Here is a 20,724-nt window from a genome sequence, read left to right as displayed (position 1 = left end):
TATGCAAATTAAAGCTCTCGAATCTAACTGTAACCAATTAACATTTATATGATATAAAGAAAGTTCGCAGTTTTTCATAATTACCTCAAATGACTTTATATTTTCGGCCGACTGATTCACAATTGAGTACCTATATTGCTGTTGAAAATAACTCTGGCGTTTGGCACAGGAAGCCACAAATTTGGCCTAACGATTGTTCCTTAAACAGCTACCAGCGCACACCCTAAGTATGACAAATTTCTACTAGAATGACCATAGAAGGTCATGTGGGTTGAACACGTAGAATCTAGCAGACAGCCCATTTTATGCGGCAGCGATCTGTGGGAATAAAGAGAACCGGGACGAAATAAGAAAAAGAAAACGTAAGAACACGAAGGAGGGAAATCGCCAGCCTGACTGCAGCATCGCAGAAAACAGTCTGAATGTGGAAAATTGAACGTACCAGAATAGTTAGAGACTCGCTCATCGTGTAGACGTGTAATGACTGCGCAAACTTCATGGGCTATGCCAGACTCGTGTAAAACATTTTAAAATGTGCTGTAGGACTCTGGGTGTATGAAGTGTCTCCTTCAGGGAAGTATGGCCTCTGAAAGAAGGCCATACTTCCCTATATATAGGGAAGTATACTTCCCTATATATATATATATATATATTATCTATATATAATATATATATATATATATATATATATATATCTATATATAATATATATATATATATCTATATATATATATATATATATTATAATATATATATATATATATATATATATATATATATATATATATATATATATATATATATATATATATATATATGTGTGTGTGTGTGTGTGTGTGTGTGTGTGTGTGTGTGTGTGTGTGCTTACCTTGGGAAAAATATTTCTTACTCTCAGTCCTCCTAATCCTCCCAAATTTCTTGTCACCGCACTTACTCTTTATCCGCCTTACATTTCATGGTAAACCATGAAATGTGAGTGAGGCGGATAGGCTCACATGAAATGTGAGCCTTTTTTGAAAGCCGGTAGAATGCGTGAAAGGTAAGGTCGGAACGACGTCTAAAAAAAACCAACTGCGAACGTGATTAATGTAAACGCGCTGGTGGACAACGAGCGATCCTCGAGTGTAGCAGACATACGATACAGCGAATTGTTCTGTGCTCGTTATTTTTTATATAATCTTCACTCGCCAGTTTGTTTCCTTTTGTTTTCTTTCATTTTGACTGCTTGTTAGCACTTTCAGCCATTAGCAGTCTTATAAGCCAAGCGATATGCTACCTCATGTAATCCTATATCTGCAGCTGTTGAATACTACAGAGCAGACACGGCGCGGCGGAGGCCATGTAACAGAACCGTGACGCGGAAACCTTGTGGGGTGGCGCCGCCTGGCGGGAGGCGTGGATGACGTCACGGCAAGGACTCTTCGATGCCCGCCGTGACGCGCCGGCATATATAACGCGCTTGCTTCGTGCGCTGTTCCGCTGTTTACGTTCGCTTTTTGTCTGTCTCAAGCTTCAGATGAATGACGAAAACAGCATCGATAATGTTCCTAGTAAAACGACAAAAAGTTTTATCCATTTTTTTTTCACAGTCCCCAGCTGTGCTCGCGCGCCGTCGTGCACATTTTGAAAGGGGTGATCAGGTTTGTCGTTGTGTCGCGCTGCTAACTTCGGGGATGGGTGTGATTCCCGACCACAGCAGCCTCATTCCGACGGGTGTGAAAAGCAACATTCTTCTGCTTAGATACAGGAGCACGTTAAAGAATCGAGGCGGTCAAAATTAATCTGCAGCGTGTCTCACAATCATGTCGTGTTCTTGACACGCAAGGCACCTTATTCACATTATTAGGGTACGTTGTTCACGGGCGATTGCTTTAAAAAGTATGATGGCTTCGCCTCCACAAGTGTTATTTGCATAGGACGCATCCGCGATCGGCGGACAGCGTTCTTGCCCGTGTGCCAAGCCCCACGCACGATTACGAGAGCGATTGAGCCTCGCAAAATATCTCGAAAGCGCTCGCCCGAGAATACCGCCGCAGTTGTTGTGTTTGTTTTTCTTGTGTACTCGCTCACTAATTATGTTGTTTAGTTTCACGTTTTTCTCGCAATAATTTCGCGACTTCATTTCACAACATAAAAAAAGTTGAGTTAATTGTGGAAAATCCTTATTGCTGTCACATTCTGTCTTCATGCAGCATCGTAGCATCATCAACCTTTATGTGGACATGACGTGCGAGACCATTAATTCACTCATTAAGGCGAAGGACGTTTAATTAATACGTGCGCCACGTCACTGAGAGTGCCATCGAAACAGTTCAAAACGCTAATTTCGACTTTGAGGTGTTTGTTTTGCAGGCGATCGCTATCAACAGTGCTCCCACGTGAGTTTAACATTACCGCTTGTGAACCGGCGGTTGATCGGACCAGCACTTTATGCATATCTGGGTATACGGCCACATAATCCCAGACGAGTGTTGAGAAGAAATGTTTACATAATCCAAGTATGCTAACACCTCAGACTTTCCGAAACCATTGTGTGCGTGGCAGTATTATTTTGCTTAAATTTCCGGATGTATTAAGTGATTCTTTAGATATACAGATTTATCTAAAGTCTCCTGTAGCAGAAAGCGCAATTCTCTCAATACACCTAGATAATCTGCAAAGGCAGACATAACTTGTACGATAAACCACAATGTAGTTAGTGAATTGAAAACGTCCTAATTTAACTTGTAATCTTCGGGACGCGTGTTTTAACCGTGGAGTCTACGCCAAGTTGAAGTTAGAACCATTAGCGTAAATTAACAAGCACCGATGTCTTGGAGTACGCGGTGAAAACAACGAACGTCTTGCTCTCGTGCATCACCTTTTTCACGGTGAATCTTCCGTTCGGACGGGAATTCGCCCATTATAATATATATATATATATATATATATATATATATATATATATATATATATATATATATATATATATATATATATATATATATATATATATATGTTATCCGCACTTTCTACAGCTTACCAAACTTTCGCTAATAGTGTAAACTTCCACCTTCTACCTTGGGAAATTTGCATCGCAAGAGTGAGCAGTAATCACCACCGTATCGCGAAAGAGCGGGTACGCGGCGGGCGCAGAAAAAGGCGAGCCTCGGCAGCGGAGCAAGCGAGTCCTTGCCGTGACGTCACATCGCCGCGACTGCCGCGCCGCCAGTGTTCGTTCTCGGGGCTAATAACGATAGCGACACCCACTCTCTCCCCGAGAAGCGAAGACAGAAGGCAGCCATCGTGGAAAAGCATTATCCCTGGGACAAAATCTCCCAGACGGGATATCTATTTTTTTTTTCGCTTTACTCCGTTCCGCTACCACTCGTCCATCCGCCCCTCTTCTCCATTTTGCAACTCCGTAGTTGCGCCTTTGTGGGGAGGAAAGTGCAAAAGGTTCTCACCGTAAAGTCGGCACTGGAATAATGCTCGTCTATATTTAGCCCGGCGTATATCCGAAAGGAAGTTGAATAACAGCGTGACGGCGGCCCACACATCGCGAACCAATGCGTGCGGCCTGTTGTCGCGGGATCGCTGCTGCGCAGGGGCGATGTTAATCGCCTCTGTGGACAACTGCGGTGCGAGAGTTACGTACACAGCATGCTGTCATCGTTGCCTCGCTCGACAGCTATGTGAGGAGAGGAAGGAACCCGTTTCCCCCCGCTTTTCCTGTCGGATTTCCTCCGCTCGCGTGGGTGCAGAGCGTGACTAAGGAAACACAAGAGGAAATGGCTCAATGGAAACAGTGTTACGATGAAGATTGCTTTAAATTTCTCCCGACAAGTGTACTGCATGCGTCCTTGTTTCTAAAAGCCGCACATTGTGGGTCGTTGCTGACATCCTCTTTGCACCTACAAGCTCTGTCTATGATTCTCCGAGGCTGCAATGCCGCACCTTAATCAGAGTTTGCTCACCTAAAATACAGCCTGCTCTTTTGAGTTTGGAGGAGGTGGAATGGACATTTAGAGCGAGAAAGGGTTCTTCCTTCGCCCGAGGTGCACGGCTCTCTTACTCCAGAGAGCCCTTGGCTAATTCATTAGCCCGTGCCTGGTCCACCAGTCTTCGCTGATCCTCCAAGTCCTGTGCCGTCAACATTGCCTCCCATGTTTCTTCGGTGGCATGTAGTGTTCCTGAAGCTTCATATTGATCGTTTTTCTTGCGGTGCGGGCACACCAACAACATTGGTATACGTTTCGTCAGGTTAATTCGGTGCTGGTTTAAAAAAAAACTCGATATTATAATATGCGCCCGTATAGTAAAATTTAAAAAAGGAAACATAACATTTTGAAATTATATTGAGCATTTGTTCTCATTCATACTTCGCGACGATATTGCTTCATTATGTCGATATGGTCCGTTGAGGCATTCGAAATGTTCGCTTGCATGCCTTACCCGACAAAACGAAAGATCAATAATACCCCTTCACTCCCTTCCCTACTATAGAACAAAGCCTCAGAAAGAAACGCGCGCTGGTATCGCTGCCTGCGCCGCAGATAAGTAAGTTTTTATTAATGCGTTAATAAAATCGTTGCCGAGAGTATTTGTTTGCATTTCCGTGATTTGCTCGATCTATTGGTGGTCTGTTGAAAACAATCATGTGTGCAAGCTTTTTTACGATGTCGTGTTCCCTTTCTCTGGATTCCGAGAGAACGCAAGCGCCAGGAGGAGGCAGAAAGTTAGGTGGGCAGATGACATTGTGCAGGGGTAGCGTGGCCGCAGCAGGCACAGGAGCGGGCTATTTGGAGAAACAGGGCTTTTGCCCTGCGGTGGACTTGGTCAGGATGATGATGATGATAATTCCCTTTTGTGTACGATTAATCCTGTAAAATAGCGGGAGGGAGAGAGACGAGAAAATGGAAAGGCGGAGAGGCCAGCCAAACATGCGTTTGGTTTGCTGCACTGCACGGGATGTAGAGGAATAAAGAAACAAAATGGGGAAACACGGAGTGCCTCCAACATAAACGGCAACTGCATAGTAAGTCATTGAAGTCTGCAAAGTCGAAACTCTAGGATGGACGGCAGCTGTGTGAACCAGTTGTTGAAGAGTCGACGTATTCGTAGCAGATAAAACCTACGTAAAAGCGATGGGTTACGATGGAAGCAGCTTTGAGAAAACGTGCGTATGTAAAAATAAAACGCGAGACATGGTGACCTCTTGCATTCCACCGGCTCTTCATAGAATTACGCATTGGATGCGTAATTCGAATGTCGTGGGTTCGGAACCCAGCGACTGAAATGGGTTATTTTTTTTTCGTCCACATTATTCAATTTTCGGCATTTACCGCACTACAGCTGAAGGCAGCAGTTAATGTCCCCTATGATTTCCTTGGCCTAGTTGTCTGCTGGATTCATTCGGCGTTTTATGACAAGTAGCGTACGCGGTATAGGGGAACCGGAAGATAACTGTGGGGTGACAAAATAAACAATACGAAGAGAGCAGCTTCACGTGCGATATGATACCGTTAGGCCTATAATTCGTCTGATAACGTCTGCGACGCGCACTTGAATGAAAGGTGTACTAGAGCAATGTCCGCTCATGCAGGAGCAACAGATAGCCATTACCCAGCGCACTGCACACATCTCCAGTCGCCCTCTACCGAGTGTTTAACAATGTACAGCGTCGGCCTTCATGCCATAATGAACATTTTCAGCCTTTACTGTAGCGACTACTACACTGTAACAAGTAAAAGACACATTGTAAGACCCCAATTTTCATCGTACGCTTACCTTTCGCACACCTGCAACGTCCATGTCACAATAAACGTGTAAGTATTAGGGTGCTGTGGTGCTATGGTCACTTTCTCTTTTCTTATTTCGCGCTATAAAATTCTGCACTGCGTCGCCACTGTATCCGAGCATCCACTGTCGTGCGAGAATAAACAGAAATGAAAGCGTTTTGTCCTTCACCCATGAACCAGATCGCGGAGCTTTCCAACATGCCGCTGGATTACAGTAGCAGCTGGCAGAGAGACCTACACCGTTGCGGTTGCCCCGTCGCAATGGCCGCCCTGCTTCCGCTTTCGCGCGCCTTCCTTTTACGGCTGCTATTTTGAGGTCTCCTTCCCGAGTCCAGCGGCGGTCGTCAACCGGTCGCTGCGCCGCGAGCGAGAAGGACCCTCACGACGCATTTCTCCATCGTCCTCGCCTTCCATCGTGAGTCACCGCTTGTTGGGGACACCCGCGATGCGATCGTTTTCGTAAATGTCGTTAAGCCGGCGCTTTTTCACGCAGATCAACTTTCGCGCTTCCGCGTTTTTTGTTTTTTGTTTTTTTTTCCCCGTTCGACCAACGTGCCTGTACTTTCTGCTTTCCCTTTGCGCTCTAGTGACCCTGGAGAAGTGTCCTTGCAGGTGAAGCGTTGTGAGTGAGTGAGTGAGTGAGTGAGTGAGTGAGTGAGTGAGTGAGTGAGTGAGTGAGTGAGTGAGTGAGTGAGTGAGTGAGTGAGTGAGTGAGTGAGTGAGTGAGTGAGTGAGTGAGTGAGTGAGTGAGTGAGTGAGTGAGTGAGTGAGTGAGTGAGTGAGTGAGTGAGTGAGTGAGTGAGTGAGTGAGTGAGTGCATTAGGCAAAGCAATTGGCGATTGGTCACCACCAGGAATTTATAAAAAAAATGTTTGCCTGCATTCAGTTTCAGTTCCAGTTTATTGGTTACGTATGCATCAGTTACAAAATACTTTTATACAGATGAGGGTCCCATAGTATAAATACCGACAACGGGACCCTCAGTTAAAAATTACAACAAAATTGAATAAAAAAAAGTCGGTTTCACCGCAAGGGTGAAGCAATGAATGCGATAGCAACAGATTGTAGTGTTACACGAAGTGAGGCTGGCAGCTAACAGTTTTGTGTCCGGTCTCGCGTAACTACAAAACGCTAGTGTAAGAGAATACGGCCGCTAAAGGGAGCGATGCTCTCCGCATAGTCCCTTCGCGTTGAGAGCGCAGCACGTAGAAAGGTATACGAGCCACTCGCTGTGATGGATTTCGAGATAGCGCGCGCGCCAGCGATCGCGACCGCACCCTTAGATTCAAAGTTCAAAGTTGCTCCTCGCGCGACACGCCCCCCCCCCCCCCCCTCCTCGCGTCTTCGCGTCTTTTAAGGCTCGTTAAAGACGGGCCGGGCGTTTCCTGTCTGCTTCGACGTAAGACCTCCCGAGCAGGGTGATGTTATCGCATGCACCCGCCGAGCGACGGGAATGGGCCGGCTCGTTCGAACTCTGCTTCGGCCGCGTTCGTCGCCGCCGCTCGCGTGCTTTTACCCGCGGTAGAACATGCAATGCGCGGGGGGATCTTATCAATTTGGACTTCATACCGGAAGGACATGACGGCGATGGCGACGGCGACGGCAAGAACCCGTCGAGACTGTCCATATAATTGCTATCGCAATAAAATTGGCAGAAGATTAGCAAGTGGTGAACATCCAAGAACACTTGAAATACGATGTGAAATAATACAATAAAATAATACAATAAAATAGAACGCAAAATACGATGTATTTTATTTAATAGAAGCACTACTACTACTACTACTACTACTACTACTACTACTACTACTACAACACACAAGAACAGTTCAAATACTACATGATATAAGAGGAATACAATAAAACAGAAAGCAAAAGGTGAAATAAAATATACAAAGCAATACAATGCAAAATGAAATGCAATACAGTAAAAAACACAGTACAAATAAAAATAAATCCATAAAATAAAATTGAAAGCTAATCAGAGAAGGAAAACTGTGATCTCTGCTTTCATACTGTTTTGTTAGAACTCAGAACAATACACGCTGGTCGGAAACCTGTCCTAGTGCACCTGTAGCTGGAAGTGTGAGTAATCAAGTAATGCCAAGCTGAAAGAGATATTATGAGTAGTTTCAGGGCTATGCGGTAATGAATGAATGAATGAATGAATGAATGAATGAATGAATGAATGAATGAATGAATGAATGAATGAATGAATGAATGAATGAATGAATGAATGAATGAATGAATGAATGAGGACGGCAACCTGAGTAAGCAGCTAGGTTAACATCGTCGAGATCCAACTGCGTGGAAACAGTGCAGGACAATGCACTGAGACCCCAGAAATTTTAACTCACAAGTACAAATACGAACAAAGGTACGGTATGTATTTCGTTGCTACGTTTAACTGTTTCATGTATGACCGTCGTTGTTGCCTGTAGCAGCAGAAAAATGCGCTGCTAAGCACGTGGCTGAAGGTCCCATTCCCTGCATGGAGGAAGGAAAATGTTAAGAGGGTGCATTGCGCAATGCGACAGAAAGAAGAAATTAAAAAAAAAAACAAGAAAATTGGTGCACCAGGCACGACAAGCTGTGCTTGCCCCCTTTTTCCCGATAGGAGAAGGGCTCCAATTTTTGTGCGCATCGAATTACCTATAAACATAACTTTTTTGTGATCCCCTTCGGATTCGATGTGTCCGGGTCCGATTGTACACAGTAAATGTAGCTAGATATGTGTGGCGCATAGACATCTCGTCATCATTCTTCCCTCCATGAGCATCACAAATTGACTTCGCGCCTTTGCCTCGGCGACAGAAAAAAAGGAAAAACTACAAGCGACGATCCGGTACTGCTGCTTATACTTAGTAGGCCATATAATTTTCACCTCATTTCGAAATCCCCTTGAATATTTGGGACTTCCTTATACTTTTCTTTTGGGCAGAGGACGATGTGCTTGGATAAAGTTTATCATCAAATATGCGAGTACGAACGGTGCGATTTGAGTGTTTTTGTTTTGTATTATCTCGAGACGCCGCTATAAATAACCGAGGTGAAAGGAATGCACAACGGCGTTTCAATCCCTGACATCTCTAAGTAATAAACATTAACCAGTAGTTATTGGAGTAACACACACAAACGGTCGTGATCGAGCCACACATTGGAAATATCCTAAACGGCGTTATCACTAATTCATCATCATCATCATCACCATTTATTAACCCTTAAGGACCCTAAACAGGGCAAAAAAAAAAACATAGCCGTGATTACGCGGCGGTCCCATTTTTAATGTTCCTTTGCTGTGCAGGCACAATGCCCGAGTGGGTTAGCGGCAAGCTGTTCCGGCTAGGCCCGGGCATGTGGGAGCTGGACGGCGGCTTCTCCTTGCAGCACTGGTTCGACGGCGCAGCCATCCTTTCGTCCTACGAGATACACAAGGGAAAGGTAGGAGCAGACGTCTTCTTGACGCTCTATTGGACGCTCAGACGCGTTAGTTCGCGTGCTTCGCAATATCGCTTGTTCATGTCTACATATCGCTTGAAATGCGTGTTCAAATTAAAATCAGTTACATGTCGAAGACAGCAGCAACGTGGGCTTGCCTGTATTGCATCAACATCGTAATCGTCATCATATGTCTACTGCCGGACGAACGCTTCTCCCAGTGATCTCCCATTTAGCGTGTCCTGCGCGAACAGCTTCAGAAGAGCTTGGAACATATATACTGTAAGAAAAAAGGTAGCGCTGCAAAGTTGAGGACAAAATACTGGGAATACACAGACGAAGCGCTTCGTCTGTGTAGTCCCAGTCTTTTTCTTGTCCTTAACTTTGCGGCGCTACCTTTTTTCGAACAGCTTAATTGCAAACACGGACAAAAGATTCTACAGAGAAAGCGACATGAGCGTGCTTTCTTTGTGCGCCTTCTTTTGTTAGAACTAATGAAACAACCTTCGAATTCGAAGGTTGTGGGTTCGAATCCTGCCAACGGTAAGGGTGATTTTTCGTCCACTTTAATTTGTTTCGATTTGAGTGAGAATCATTGCACTACAGTGAAGAAACCACAAATAATATCCCCTGTGCTTTTCTTGGCTTAACTTTAAGAACGATGTTTTGCCTGCTGAAATTTACATAATGTTACGAGCCTTTTCACGATATTTTGGCTTCCTGACAACAAATACAGATAGCTGTTTTAGTTCCGTCATTCAAACCACTCCTTCTTCCCGGCGGCACTATCGAAATGCCAAATTATTGTTTGCGAGTAATTTTGGTCTCGAAACCAAATGAGTATGTGCTTATTCTACAACACAGAACAGGAGCGTAGCCAGAAATTTTTTTCGGGGGGATTCAACCATACTTTTTGTATGTTCGTGCGTACATTCGTATGTGTGCGTGTATATATACGCAAGCACAATTGAAAATTTTCGGGGGGGGGGGGGGTAGGTTGAACCCCCCCCCCCCAACCCCCCCTTGACTACGCCCTTGACACAGCACATTGCTTTTAATATGTAGTTATGCACACGTGGTCGGCTTTTAGTTGTTCAGCTGAACGAAGTTCTTTGTGTGACCTATTTTTCACATTGCCTGAATATATGAATAACCTTAAGCACGCTTATACTGACGTAATTATTCAACTGCGAGGTGACCGTATGTGCTCAACGACTCGGGAAGAGGAAGCCATTCGGTAGTTATGCCCTTAGCTTGTTGTTGCGGGCTGTTACACGCGGTGATATTGTAACAAAGTGTCATTTAGTCAAATAAGAAATTTACCTGAAGAATTATATCATATTAAACGAAAGCTTAGCAGTATCCTGCTTTCTTTCAGTCTGTCTTGACTTGTGTAACACACGTTGATAAATCTATCGAAACAAAACGCCCTTTCTCATGTTCTTACTATGAACAAAACAGCAAAAGTGGCCAATGTCCTCAGAATTTCCGGGCCAATTGATTGGCTTTTGATACCACGCAGGTTTACTACAGCTCGCGGTACCTGGAGTCCGAGGCGTACAAAAAAATGAGCACCGTCAATCGGCCCGTTGTCACCGAATTCGGCACGAAATGTTATCCAGACCCGTGCAAGAATATCTTCTCGAGGTGAGTTGTGTTTTACTCTCACTGGAACAGCGCTGGCACAAACACTACAGTGTGTGAGCCTGACCGACCAAGAAAGCTCGGGTGCCCCTCCCGTGAAAAATGTATTAAACATGGCACAACTGTTTTTGTCTTTTCAGTGTTGCTCTATGAGTAAAATTTCAGAACTCGAAGAGGGTGGCAGTCGTCACACATCAGTCCATTGGACTGTACTGCAAATGTCCGGAATACACAACGTACTATGGAGGTTAATCGCATGAACGGGAATAAGGGACTCAGTGAGGCTGGCCGACCTTTCGACAGGGGGACCTACCTTCGTCAAAGGTGCCTTATAGTTAGTTAGTTAGTTAGTTAGTTAGTTAGTTAGTTAGTTAGTTAGTTAGTTAGTTAGTTAGTTAGTTAGTTAGTTAGTTAGTTAGTTAGTTAGTTAGTTAGTTAGTTAGTTAGTTTTTTGTGGCGCAACAACAGCTGAGGCTATGATGCGCCAGGCACAAGGTGTTAGGTAATTAACAGTGAGGTGATGCCGTTTAAGGCTCATTAAAAGCCACATTCTTTTAAAAACTTCAGCACAGCAAACAAAGGGTATAGAGGATCATCTTTTTCCAAAAAAGCAGAGTAGCATAACCGCTACTCACACGTGACCACTAAAGTAACCGCTAAAACACACGGGACACACAAAGAGACAACACCAAACGGTACTGACATTTGCACGACACGTGTCGTACACAAGATTCCTCTTAGCTGCGGCATGTTACATATAGGACAACCCGAAAGGTCCATAAACATTCGCTTGGGTGAGCATGCGCGTTCTCTGGGGGCTTCAGGAGGGTCAACTTGATAATTCAGTGCCGTAGCTGCGGGGGCCGCTCGCCATGCTTCAAGGATGGCGACTTCGTTAGTTCGCCGTCAGTTTCGGTTACTCAGAATGAACTTATCTTTTTGTCCACGTGATGATTACGTGCTCGGCGACTCTGTCGTTTTCAGTCGTTTTCCAGCCCCCGCTGCGAACCCTTGTTAAAGGTTGCTGTGTGTTTTTTATCGTTTTAAATGCGAAGCATTTCTTAGCGAACTTCTGCGACTTTGACCGTATCTATCTATCTATCTATCTATCTATCTATCTATCTATCTATCTATCTATCTATCTATCTATCTATCTATCTATCTATCTATCTATCTATCTATCTATCTATCTATCTATCTATCTATCTATCTATCTATCTAGCCGCCTACGACTTTGTGCTCTCCTGGTCGCTTGGTTAATCGAATGTACACCAAAATTGGTATGGCGTAACATGACTGTATGATGAACATAAATGACAAGTCATAACATGAAAATCATGACATGAATGTCATGTACAGCATGATTTACATGCTACGCTCATGCTGCGCTGGCGGCCGTTTCGCTAGCTTGATATACACCAAAATTAGTATCTTGTGGCGTGACTGTGTGACGAACATAAATAACACGAGTTAACATGAAAATCATGACACGCATGTCATGTACAGCATGACTTACGTGCCACGCTCATGGTGCGCTGGCGGCCGTTTCGCTAGCTTTATATACACCTATATTGGTATCTTGCGACGTGACCGTGTGACGAACATAAATAACACGAGTTATCATGAAAATCATGACACGTATGTCATGTACAGCATGACTTACGTGCCACGCTCATGGGGCGCTGGCGGCCGTTTCGCTAGCTTGATATACACCAATATTGGTCTCTTCCGACGTGACCGTGTGACGAACATAAATAACACGAGTTATCATGAAAATCATGACACGCATGTCATGTACAGCATGACTTACGTGCCACGCTCATGGGGCGCTGGCGGCCGTTTCGCTAGATTGATATACACCAAAATTGGTATCTTGCGACGTGACCGTGTGACGAACATAAATAACACGAATTATCATGAAAATCATGACACGCATGTCATGTACAGCATGACTTACGTGCCACGCTCATGGCGCGCTGGTGGCCGTTTCGCTAGCTTGATCTACCCCGGAATTGGTCTTGCGCGACGTGACTGTGTGACAAACATAAAAACACGAGTTAACATGAAAATCATGACACGCATGTCATGTACAGCATGACTTACGTACCACGCTCATGGTGCGCTGGCGGCCGTTTCGCTAGCTTGATATACACCAATATTGGTCTCTTCCGACGTGACCGCGTGACGAACATAAATAACACGAGTTAACATGAAAATCATGACACGCATGTCATGTACAGCATGACTTACGTGCCACGCTCATGGGGCGCTGGCGGCCGTTTCGCTAGATTGATATACACCAATATTGGTCTCTTCCGACGTGACCGTGTGACGAACATAAATAACACGAGTTATCATGAAAATCATGACACGCATGTCATGTACAGCATGACTTACGTGCCACGCTCATGGGGCGCTGGCGGCCGTTTCGCTAGATTGATATACACCAAAATTGGTATCTTGCGACGTGACCGTGTGACGAACATAAATAACACGAATTATCATGAAAATCATGACACGCATGTCATGTACAGCATGACTTACGTGCCACGCTCATGGCGCGCTGGTGGCCGTTTCGCTAGCTTGATCTACCCCGGAATTGGTCTTGCGCGACGTGACTGTGTGACAAACATAAAAACACGAGTTAACATGAAAATCATGACACGCATGTCATGTACAGCATGACTTACGTACCACGCTCATGGTGCGCTGGCGGCCGTTTCGCTAGCTTGATATACACCAATATTGGTCTCTTCCGACGTGACCGCGTGACGAACATAAATAACACGAGTTAACATGAAAATCATGACACGCATGTCATGTACAGCATGATTTACGTGCCACGCTCATGGGGCGCTGGCGGCCGTTTCGCTAGATTGATATACACCAAAATTGGTATCTTGCGACGTGACCGTGTGACGAACGTAAATAACACGAGTTATCATGAAAATCATGACACGCATGTCATGTACAGCATGACTTACGTGCCACGCTCATGGTGCGCTGGCGGCCGTTTCGCTAGCTTGATATACACCAAAATTGGTATCTTGCGACGTGACTGTGTGACGAACATAAATAACACGAGTTAACATGAAAGTCATGACACACATGTCATGTACAGCATGACTTACGTGCCACGCTCATGGTGCGCTGGCGGCCGTTTCTCTAGGTTGATCGACCCCCAAGTTGGTATTGCGCGACGTTACTGTGTGACGAACATAAATAATAGGAGTTAACATGAAAACCATAACACGCATTTTCCTCAATGACATACAAGACGATGTATGCAGCTCTTTGCTGGCTGCTTCGCATTACATCGATTCCCACTATGCGTGGGATCTGCCGGCTTTTTATTTTTCTGTTGTTTTCCGGTGTACGCGTGTGTCTGATATATATAGGCTTGGCGTTGTCTGAATAAATGAACAGTTGTCAGTATACCACTTCGTGTTGTCTCTTTCTGTGTCCCGTATGTTTTCGCGGTTACCTTTCCTAATATTGACGTGTTAGTTGTTAAAGGGTTAGTCACTGACGTAATCGACGTTTGACGAAGATATAGAAACGTCAACCAGCCTGTCTGCAACCTTTATAACAAATTTCGACTACATTCGTCGGTCCCCACCTGTACTTCTGAATAGAGAATAGGTTCACTATGTGACCGGCATGGATGTAAGCGACGTATACGTAAGTAATCAGTAATCACTAGTGTGACGCGCCGTTAGAACGCACGGGAAACTAGGCAGTTTGTTCACCTGAAAATCCGTGAACCTTGTTCTACGAGGTAGACCGGTCACGTCAGGTGGACTGCAAGAAACTGGGGCGCCCAGTTCACAAGTCGACGGGATTAGATGCCTCATGAAATTCGAAAATTGACCCTTGGCGTCTGCGGCGTCGACACAAGTGATGCAAAAAATCATCACGTGACGACGTATGATGCCATCATGACGTCACTGTAACGTCATATAACATGCCGTCACGTGATGACGTCATCACATGGCATCGTCGCTTGGTCAAAGGTAGGCCGATCACGGAGGCAGTGCAAGACCAGGCTATGTGTATAAAGCTTGCTATACCTCCGATCCTGGAGGCATTGCAAAACTACGTTAGCTGCAGAAAGCTTTCGGAGAGGGGTGGGGGAGGATCAATACATCGACTGAGAAGAAAAAGAAGAAGATGGCTTTCGCCTTCGAGCCGTCTTAGGCGAATTCATAAGGGACCCTGTGAGTTTTTATTTATTTTCAATTACGGCTACATTGCGAAAATATTCGTTTCCCACATTGCGTGATACAGTGGCACAGGTGCAAGGCATCCTAAAGGATCTTAAAAGAATGCGTCACTGTATCGCATTGCGTGACCTTTTGTTTGGTCTTGTTTTTTTTTTTGCTTTTGTTTTTTGAAGCTTACTAATCAAAAGTAATCATGGACCCGTGTAAATTCGCAGGTTTTTCGCGGCTATGGTGCCCAGCGACCTGACGGACAACAACTTCGGCAACGTGTACACACTCGGCGATGAGCTCTTCTGCACGTCCGAAACGTGCTTCGTGTGGAAAGTCGACCAGGATTCCTTGGAAGTCATTCAAAGGGTTAGTCCTGCGGTGAACATGAAAACAAAGCAACGACTATACATTTTAATTAGTGGCAAATGTTGCTTGAAAGTGTGCGCTTCCGCCAGGAAGACCTATAGAGAGCAATAAGCATGAGAAATGTACGAGGGTTTCACTATCTATCGCATCGTGGTGTAATGAGTCAGCGTTTTGTCGGTTTTGTGGGTTAAGCGATAAGGAAATCACTTACCTTTGTGATTAAGGCCCGCGATGCAATTACACTTTGTCAGCCTTTTTTCTTTCGTCTTTATGTCTTCGTTTTGGCCATCAATTGTTTCTTTATTCTTCTCTCTTTCTTCTCTTCACTTTACAAGCCACCATTTTCGAAATAAACCTTCAGTCGATAGCAGCGCATCGTTCTGTTTTGTTGTTTAGTAATGCCGTTTCATAGCATCGTTTCAGAATATCTGTGGCATGCAGTATGCAGGCACATAAATACGCCATAAAGAAATATAAGACAGCAGAAAACAAAACGCGAACTTATCCCTGAGTGTCAAGAAACACATCGAATAACTAATCAGAAAGGAAAGCAGGTGTTCTGGAAGCTTACTATTTAAGATTATAGAATAATTCAACATAAGAAAACGATGCGTTTTTACGTCAAACACATGGCAGGCGTATAGTTAAGAAGGTAATGCACAGGGTTAGTGCGAGAATTCGCGAATATTGAATCTGTATTGCATAAGGATAACAGAAGCTAAAGGTTGGAAAAGAAAACCTGAGCCCCACCCCCCGATCCCAACGGCCTATAGCAAGGGGGCGGGCTGCAGCCGTTCTTGATCTCCCGCCACCGAAGTCCCTGGCACAGTCGCTCAAGCTATTGGCACTACATGATGTCCCCCTTTTTTGTGTGAACATTTGCAGTATGACGTGAACAAGCTGGTGTCCGTGAACTTGGCTAGCGCGCACCCCATCACCTTGGAAGACGGCACCAGCTACAACTTGGGCGCCAGCTTCATATCCGGCCTCAAGTATCACATCGTCAAGATACCGCCGCCCAGTCAAGGTGACCGACTGTCGTATTACGTTGTTTATGTGAGTGGGCCACAACGCGCTAACACCTAAGTATAGTGTTGACGGTGTGACACTAATGTCATTTTTGAACACGTGCATTGGCCCAGTTTCGGTAACAATATTACGACTACGTGTGTTTACAGAATGCGGGTTCCAAGTACACGGGTTCTGAAATGGAAGATTCCGTGTGACAATATGGGATCAGTATGAGGCATTGGTACTATGAGGCATAGCAGTTACATGGACACTCCAGGCGCAGTTTGGCCGTCCCCTTCGGCGTCGGTGGTCGCCGTGTGGTTCCGTATAAAGTAAAAGAGCGATAACGTCACCCCGCGTGTTGTATGTTCTATGTGCGACTCTAAACCAAGAGCTCCTCTATAAACTAAAACGTGCTAGGGCAGCCGACGATCGCGGCCCAAGCAGCTGGAAAACTGCCGGCCGAAAGGTCCATGGGGGGAGTGGGGGTCCCGGTCGTACTTTGATCGGCCGGACCCTGCGCATACTACCGTACTACTGTCGGTCTTGCATTTAAGGCTCTGACCCAACGTGCAGTGGACGCTTGCACGGTATAGTTGAAAATGTAGAAAGCTGTACACGCAAGAAACCTTGTAAATCACAGCGGAAAGCATTTAGCACAGCAAAGGACATTTCGCGTTGGCGAAATCGTTGCTCAGCTTGCTTGCTGGTACAGGCGCAATCTGGACGCCATGTTTCCACTACAGAGCTTTACTAATTACGGGAATATAGGGGATCGCTGCTTGTTTTTGCTCCATCGGCCTCGAAAGGGTCAGTGTTTGCCGCGCTATCCTTTCCGTAAACGTACAGGTGTTCCACTTCAAGTCGTTCCGGACCAACTCAAGCTTGTCTTTCATGTATAATCTAAACGAATGACAACGCCCTCAACAGGACGCGAAACATTCTGGACATAGTGCGCTCTAGCAACCTGGGACGAGCACTGTAGCATTGTAATAATAGATGTTTTGTAACCAACGGATAATTTTTAAGAAAGGAATCTGTAACACGTATGCTTTTGACGTTGGTCAATAGTTGTTACAGTATTCTAGTTCAAAAAAGAGTTCCATGGGTATATTAATTGAGGATACGACTGGGAGCGGCCTGCCTATTGCTCACGCAGGTTGCGCGGGCCTGAAGCGTGCCTCGGTGGCCTACCACATACCATCGAGCTGGAAGACGACGTTCAGCTACTACCACAGCTTCGGCATGACGCGCAACTACGTGGTGTTCGTCGAGCAGCCCCTGCTGGTGAACACCATTCGCTTGATCGGCTCTCGCATCAAGGGCTACTCCTTCAAGGACTGCTTCGACTGGACGCCCAAGGAGAAGGTGACGTACACAAACCCTGCACCAGCCAGCTGCTGGTCAGGCTTTGTAGGTCTCCCAGTGTTCGCTCTGAGGTGCACAATCCCGCAAGCCTCAGGGACAGTTTAATGTGGCACACACAGTAGCAGCTGCCATACTCGGTTTCTGATGTGAACTTAAAATTGACTTTTTGGCACAAGTTTCGCTTCAGCATCATAGCCTCGTAAAGTATCGCTAAATAAACACTAGGAGAGACACAGCGCCTTTAACAGCAATGAACAGGAAACAGGCGCTGAAATTCTGCCCCTAGAAAACATCTAACCATGCATGCCTATAGTATCATGTGACTATCCACTCACCTAGCCGCATTTCGCGCAAATGGTGGTACTGATTTCTTTAAATAGCAGTACCGTTCGAACTATAGGAGCCTGTGTAAGAAGTTGATTGATCAAACCATTTGCCAACATGCTATACTGTGGATCGTCGGATTACGATGTGTATGGGGCTTTTCTTTCCAATTTCTGTCAGACCCCCAAAATACCATACGCGGTCCTTAAAGAAGTCGTATTCCGACAGTAAAGATGTTGACGCCTTCGCGCCAATAGTTGCCCATGTAAGCAGTGATCTAACTATTGCTACTATGTGATGTATAGTTTTATAATACGAATCACGTATCGAATGGGATAACACCACTGTAATAGCTAAGAATGAAGGAAAGAATGTGACTTTTAAGGGCTCGTTTTTCTTTGCTAGACACAATATTAATTAGAACTAACAGACAATAATGCCAAGGCATTATTGTCTGTTAGTTCTCATTAATACTGTAATAGCTAAGGCAATTCGATGACAAGACTACTTTTGTGATCATTCAATAAACCACGATACTGTCAACAGTACTGATGGAAATCTGCCTCCCAGTTACGCCCGTTCTCTACGTCATATGTTAGCATAAAATGCGGCTTACGGCTGTTGCCTGCTTTAGTGTGATCAAGGAACCTGAACAGGTCCCGAAACGTATTTAATCTGTTTTTCACATTGGTCAGTGACCGCAATTGCTTCGCCATCATGTTACCTGACCAGACGAACTTACGTCGAACTCTCGACTAAATGGTTGATGCAGCGCTGAAAGACGGAATCGTAGAGCCAGAAAGCACAGGACGAGCGCTCGTCTTGTGCTTTCTGGCTCTACGTCTTCGTCTTTCAGCCATGCAAACATTCCAACTAGCCCGGTTTTCCATTCTACTCTCGACTAAATGTTGGGACACCCTCCCTTTCGACCCTTTCTCTCTATTCCCCCTGTTGCCCTCTCCCCTCTGGTTGGCCACCTCGGATTCGCAGACCAGGTTCGTAGTGATCGACCGGAACACGGGCACTGTCCTGCGCACGCGGTTCCTGGCTGACCCGCTGTTCTTCTTCCACGCTGTGAACGCCTTCGAGGACGACGGGCACATCGTCTTCGACATGGTCGCCTACGACGACGCATCCATCATGGACAGGTAGGCGAGCGAAAAAAAAAGTTTACTCCGTGCTTAGGGCTGCGGGTGTCGCGTATCGCGATGCGTTGGGGAAAACAATCCAGGCGACATTTATATATGTATATTTTAGGGGCGAAGCTCCTTAGGGTGTGGGTCATTCCCTCCTCTGTAGTAGCAGTAGTATGTATGTAGCCAGCTCTAGTTTAATGAATTGCTCACTAGATGGCGTTTCATGTATTTCTTAGAGCTCTAGTTTAATGAATTGCTCACTTGATGGCGTTTCATGTATTTCTTAGAGCTCTAGTTTAATGAATTGCTCACTTGATGGCGTTTCATGTATTTCTTAGAGTAGTGTAAGTGTATACGGCTGGTAGAGTGAGCAATATCTCAACAAAGAGTGTTAAGCGAATAGTCGGAGAGGCGGAGAGGATTTACTGGACGGTAGCTATGGAGAAAAAACCGGCTTTGAGTAACTACCGAAAGGGCAAAAATGAAATAACGAGGGGGGCATTTTACGATAATTCAAGGGGAAGCGCTTTACTGTTTGAAGCGAGATCGGGTTGCCTTAGAACGGGTAGTTATAAAGCGAGATTCAGTAAAGAGGAAGAACAATGCACGTGCTGCGGGGGAACTAAGGAAACGGTGGAGCATATGTTGTGATTGAATGTGGAGATATCCACCCAGGTGTACGTTTGGGCACGAGCCTACATGACGCCTTGGGTTTTAGAGACAATGGAAAGCTGAACACACCCGCGATTGAAATAAGTAATTGACGGTTAGAGTGTTGGTGGCAGAAATTTAGAAAGGACAGAAATAAATATTGACAAAAAAAGGACATTCTGCCGTAAAGGGCAGAGAACTGGGCTGAAATTTTTTTTTTTTTCTGGAGTAAGATAGTTTTAATTGAAGTAGAGACACTATGCCAACACTAAGAAAAAGAAGAGTAAAGGTTTTTTTTTTTGTCGAGCCTGGTGGCACACTTGTCACCGCCCCGTTATAAAGGGGGCGCTCATAGCATCCATCCATCCATCCAGAGTTGCTGTTTAAAGATGACAGATGGCGCTTAAATAATGCGAATGGCGCATGTCATTGGATGTCTGCGATCGTAAAAGGCGCTCGCTCTTGGCGCGCTTTCTCTTTCGCTCGGCGTCACCGGATGGAGGCAGACAAGGCGCTCGCTCTTGGCGCGCTTTCTCTTTCGCTCGGAGTCGCCGGATGGAGGCAGACAAGGCGCTCGCTCTTGGCGCGCTTTCTCTTTCGCTCGGAGTCGCCGGATGGAGGCAGACAAGGCGCTCGCTCTTGGCGCGCTTTCTCTTTCGCTGGGAGTCGCCGGATGGAGGCAGACAAGGCGCTCGCTCTTGGCGCGCTTTCTCTTTCGCTCGGAGTCGCCGGATGGAGGCAGACAAGGCGCTCGCTCTTGGCGCGCTTTCTCTTTCGCTCGGAGTCGCCGGA

The 20,724-nt window shown here is 45.5% G+C and overlaps 1 protein-coding gene across 1 annotated transcript in view; it reads left to right on the top strand.

The window, feature by feature from the left end:
• The window catches only part of LOC119389398 (carotenoid-cleaving dioxygenase, mitochondrial-like), a 43,333-nt gene that overhangs the window by 10,042 nt on the left and 12,567 nt on the right, over nt 1-20,724 (top strand). The window contains exons 2-7 of the mRNA XM_037656631.2: nt 9,085-9,221; nt 10,741-10,865; nt 15,301-15,442; nt 16,328-16,469; nt 17,613-17,821; nt 19,136-19,293. Coding sequence (XP_037512559.1) covers nt 9,085-9,221; nt 10,741-10,865; nt 15,301-15,442; nt 16,328-16,469; nt 17,613-17,821; nt 19,136-19,293 — 913 coding nt within the window. The remainder of the gene's footprint in view (nt 1-9,084; nt 9,222-10,740; nt 10,866-15,300; nt 15,443-16,327; nt 16,470-17,612; nt 17,822-19,135; nt 19,294-20,724) is intronic.

Source organism: Rhipicephalus sanguineus, chromosome 4 (genome assembly GCF_013339695.2).
Source record: "Rhipicephalus sanguineus isolate Rsan-2018 chromosome 4, BIME_Rsan_1.4, whole genome shotgun sequence".
Taxonomy (NCBI): Eukaryota; Metazoa; Arthropoda; class Arachnida; order Ixodida; family Ixodidae; genus Rhipicephalus; species Rhipicephalus sanguineus.
The sequence above is the reverse complement of the archived record's forward strand: the minus strand, read 5'-3'. Positions and strand labels throughout refer to the sequence as shown.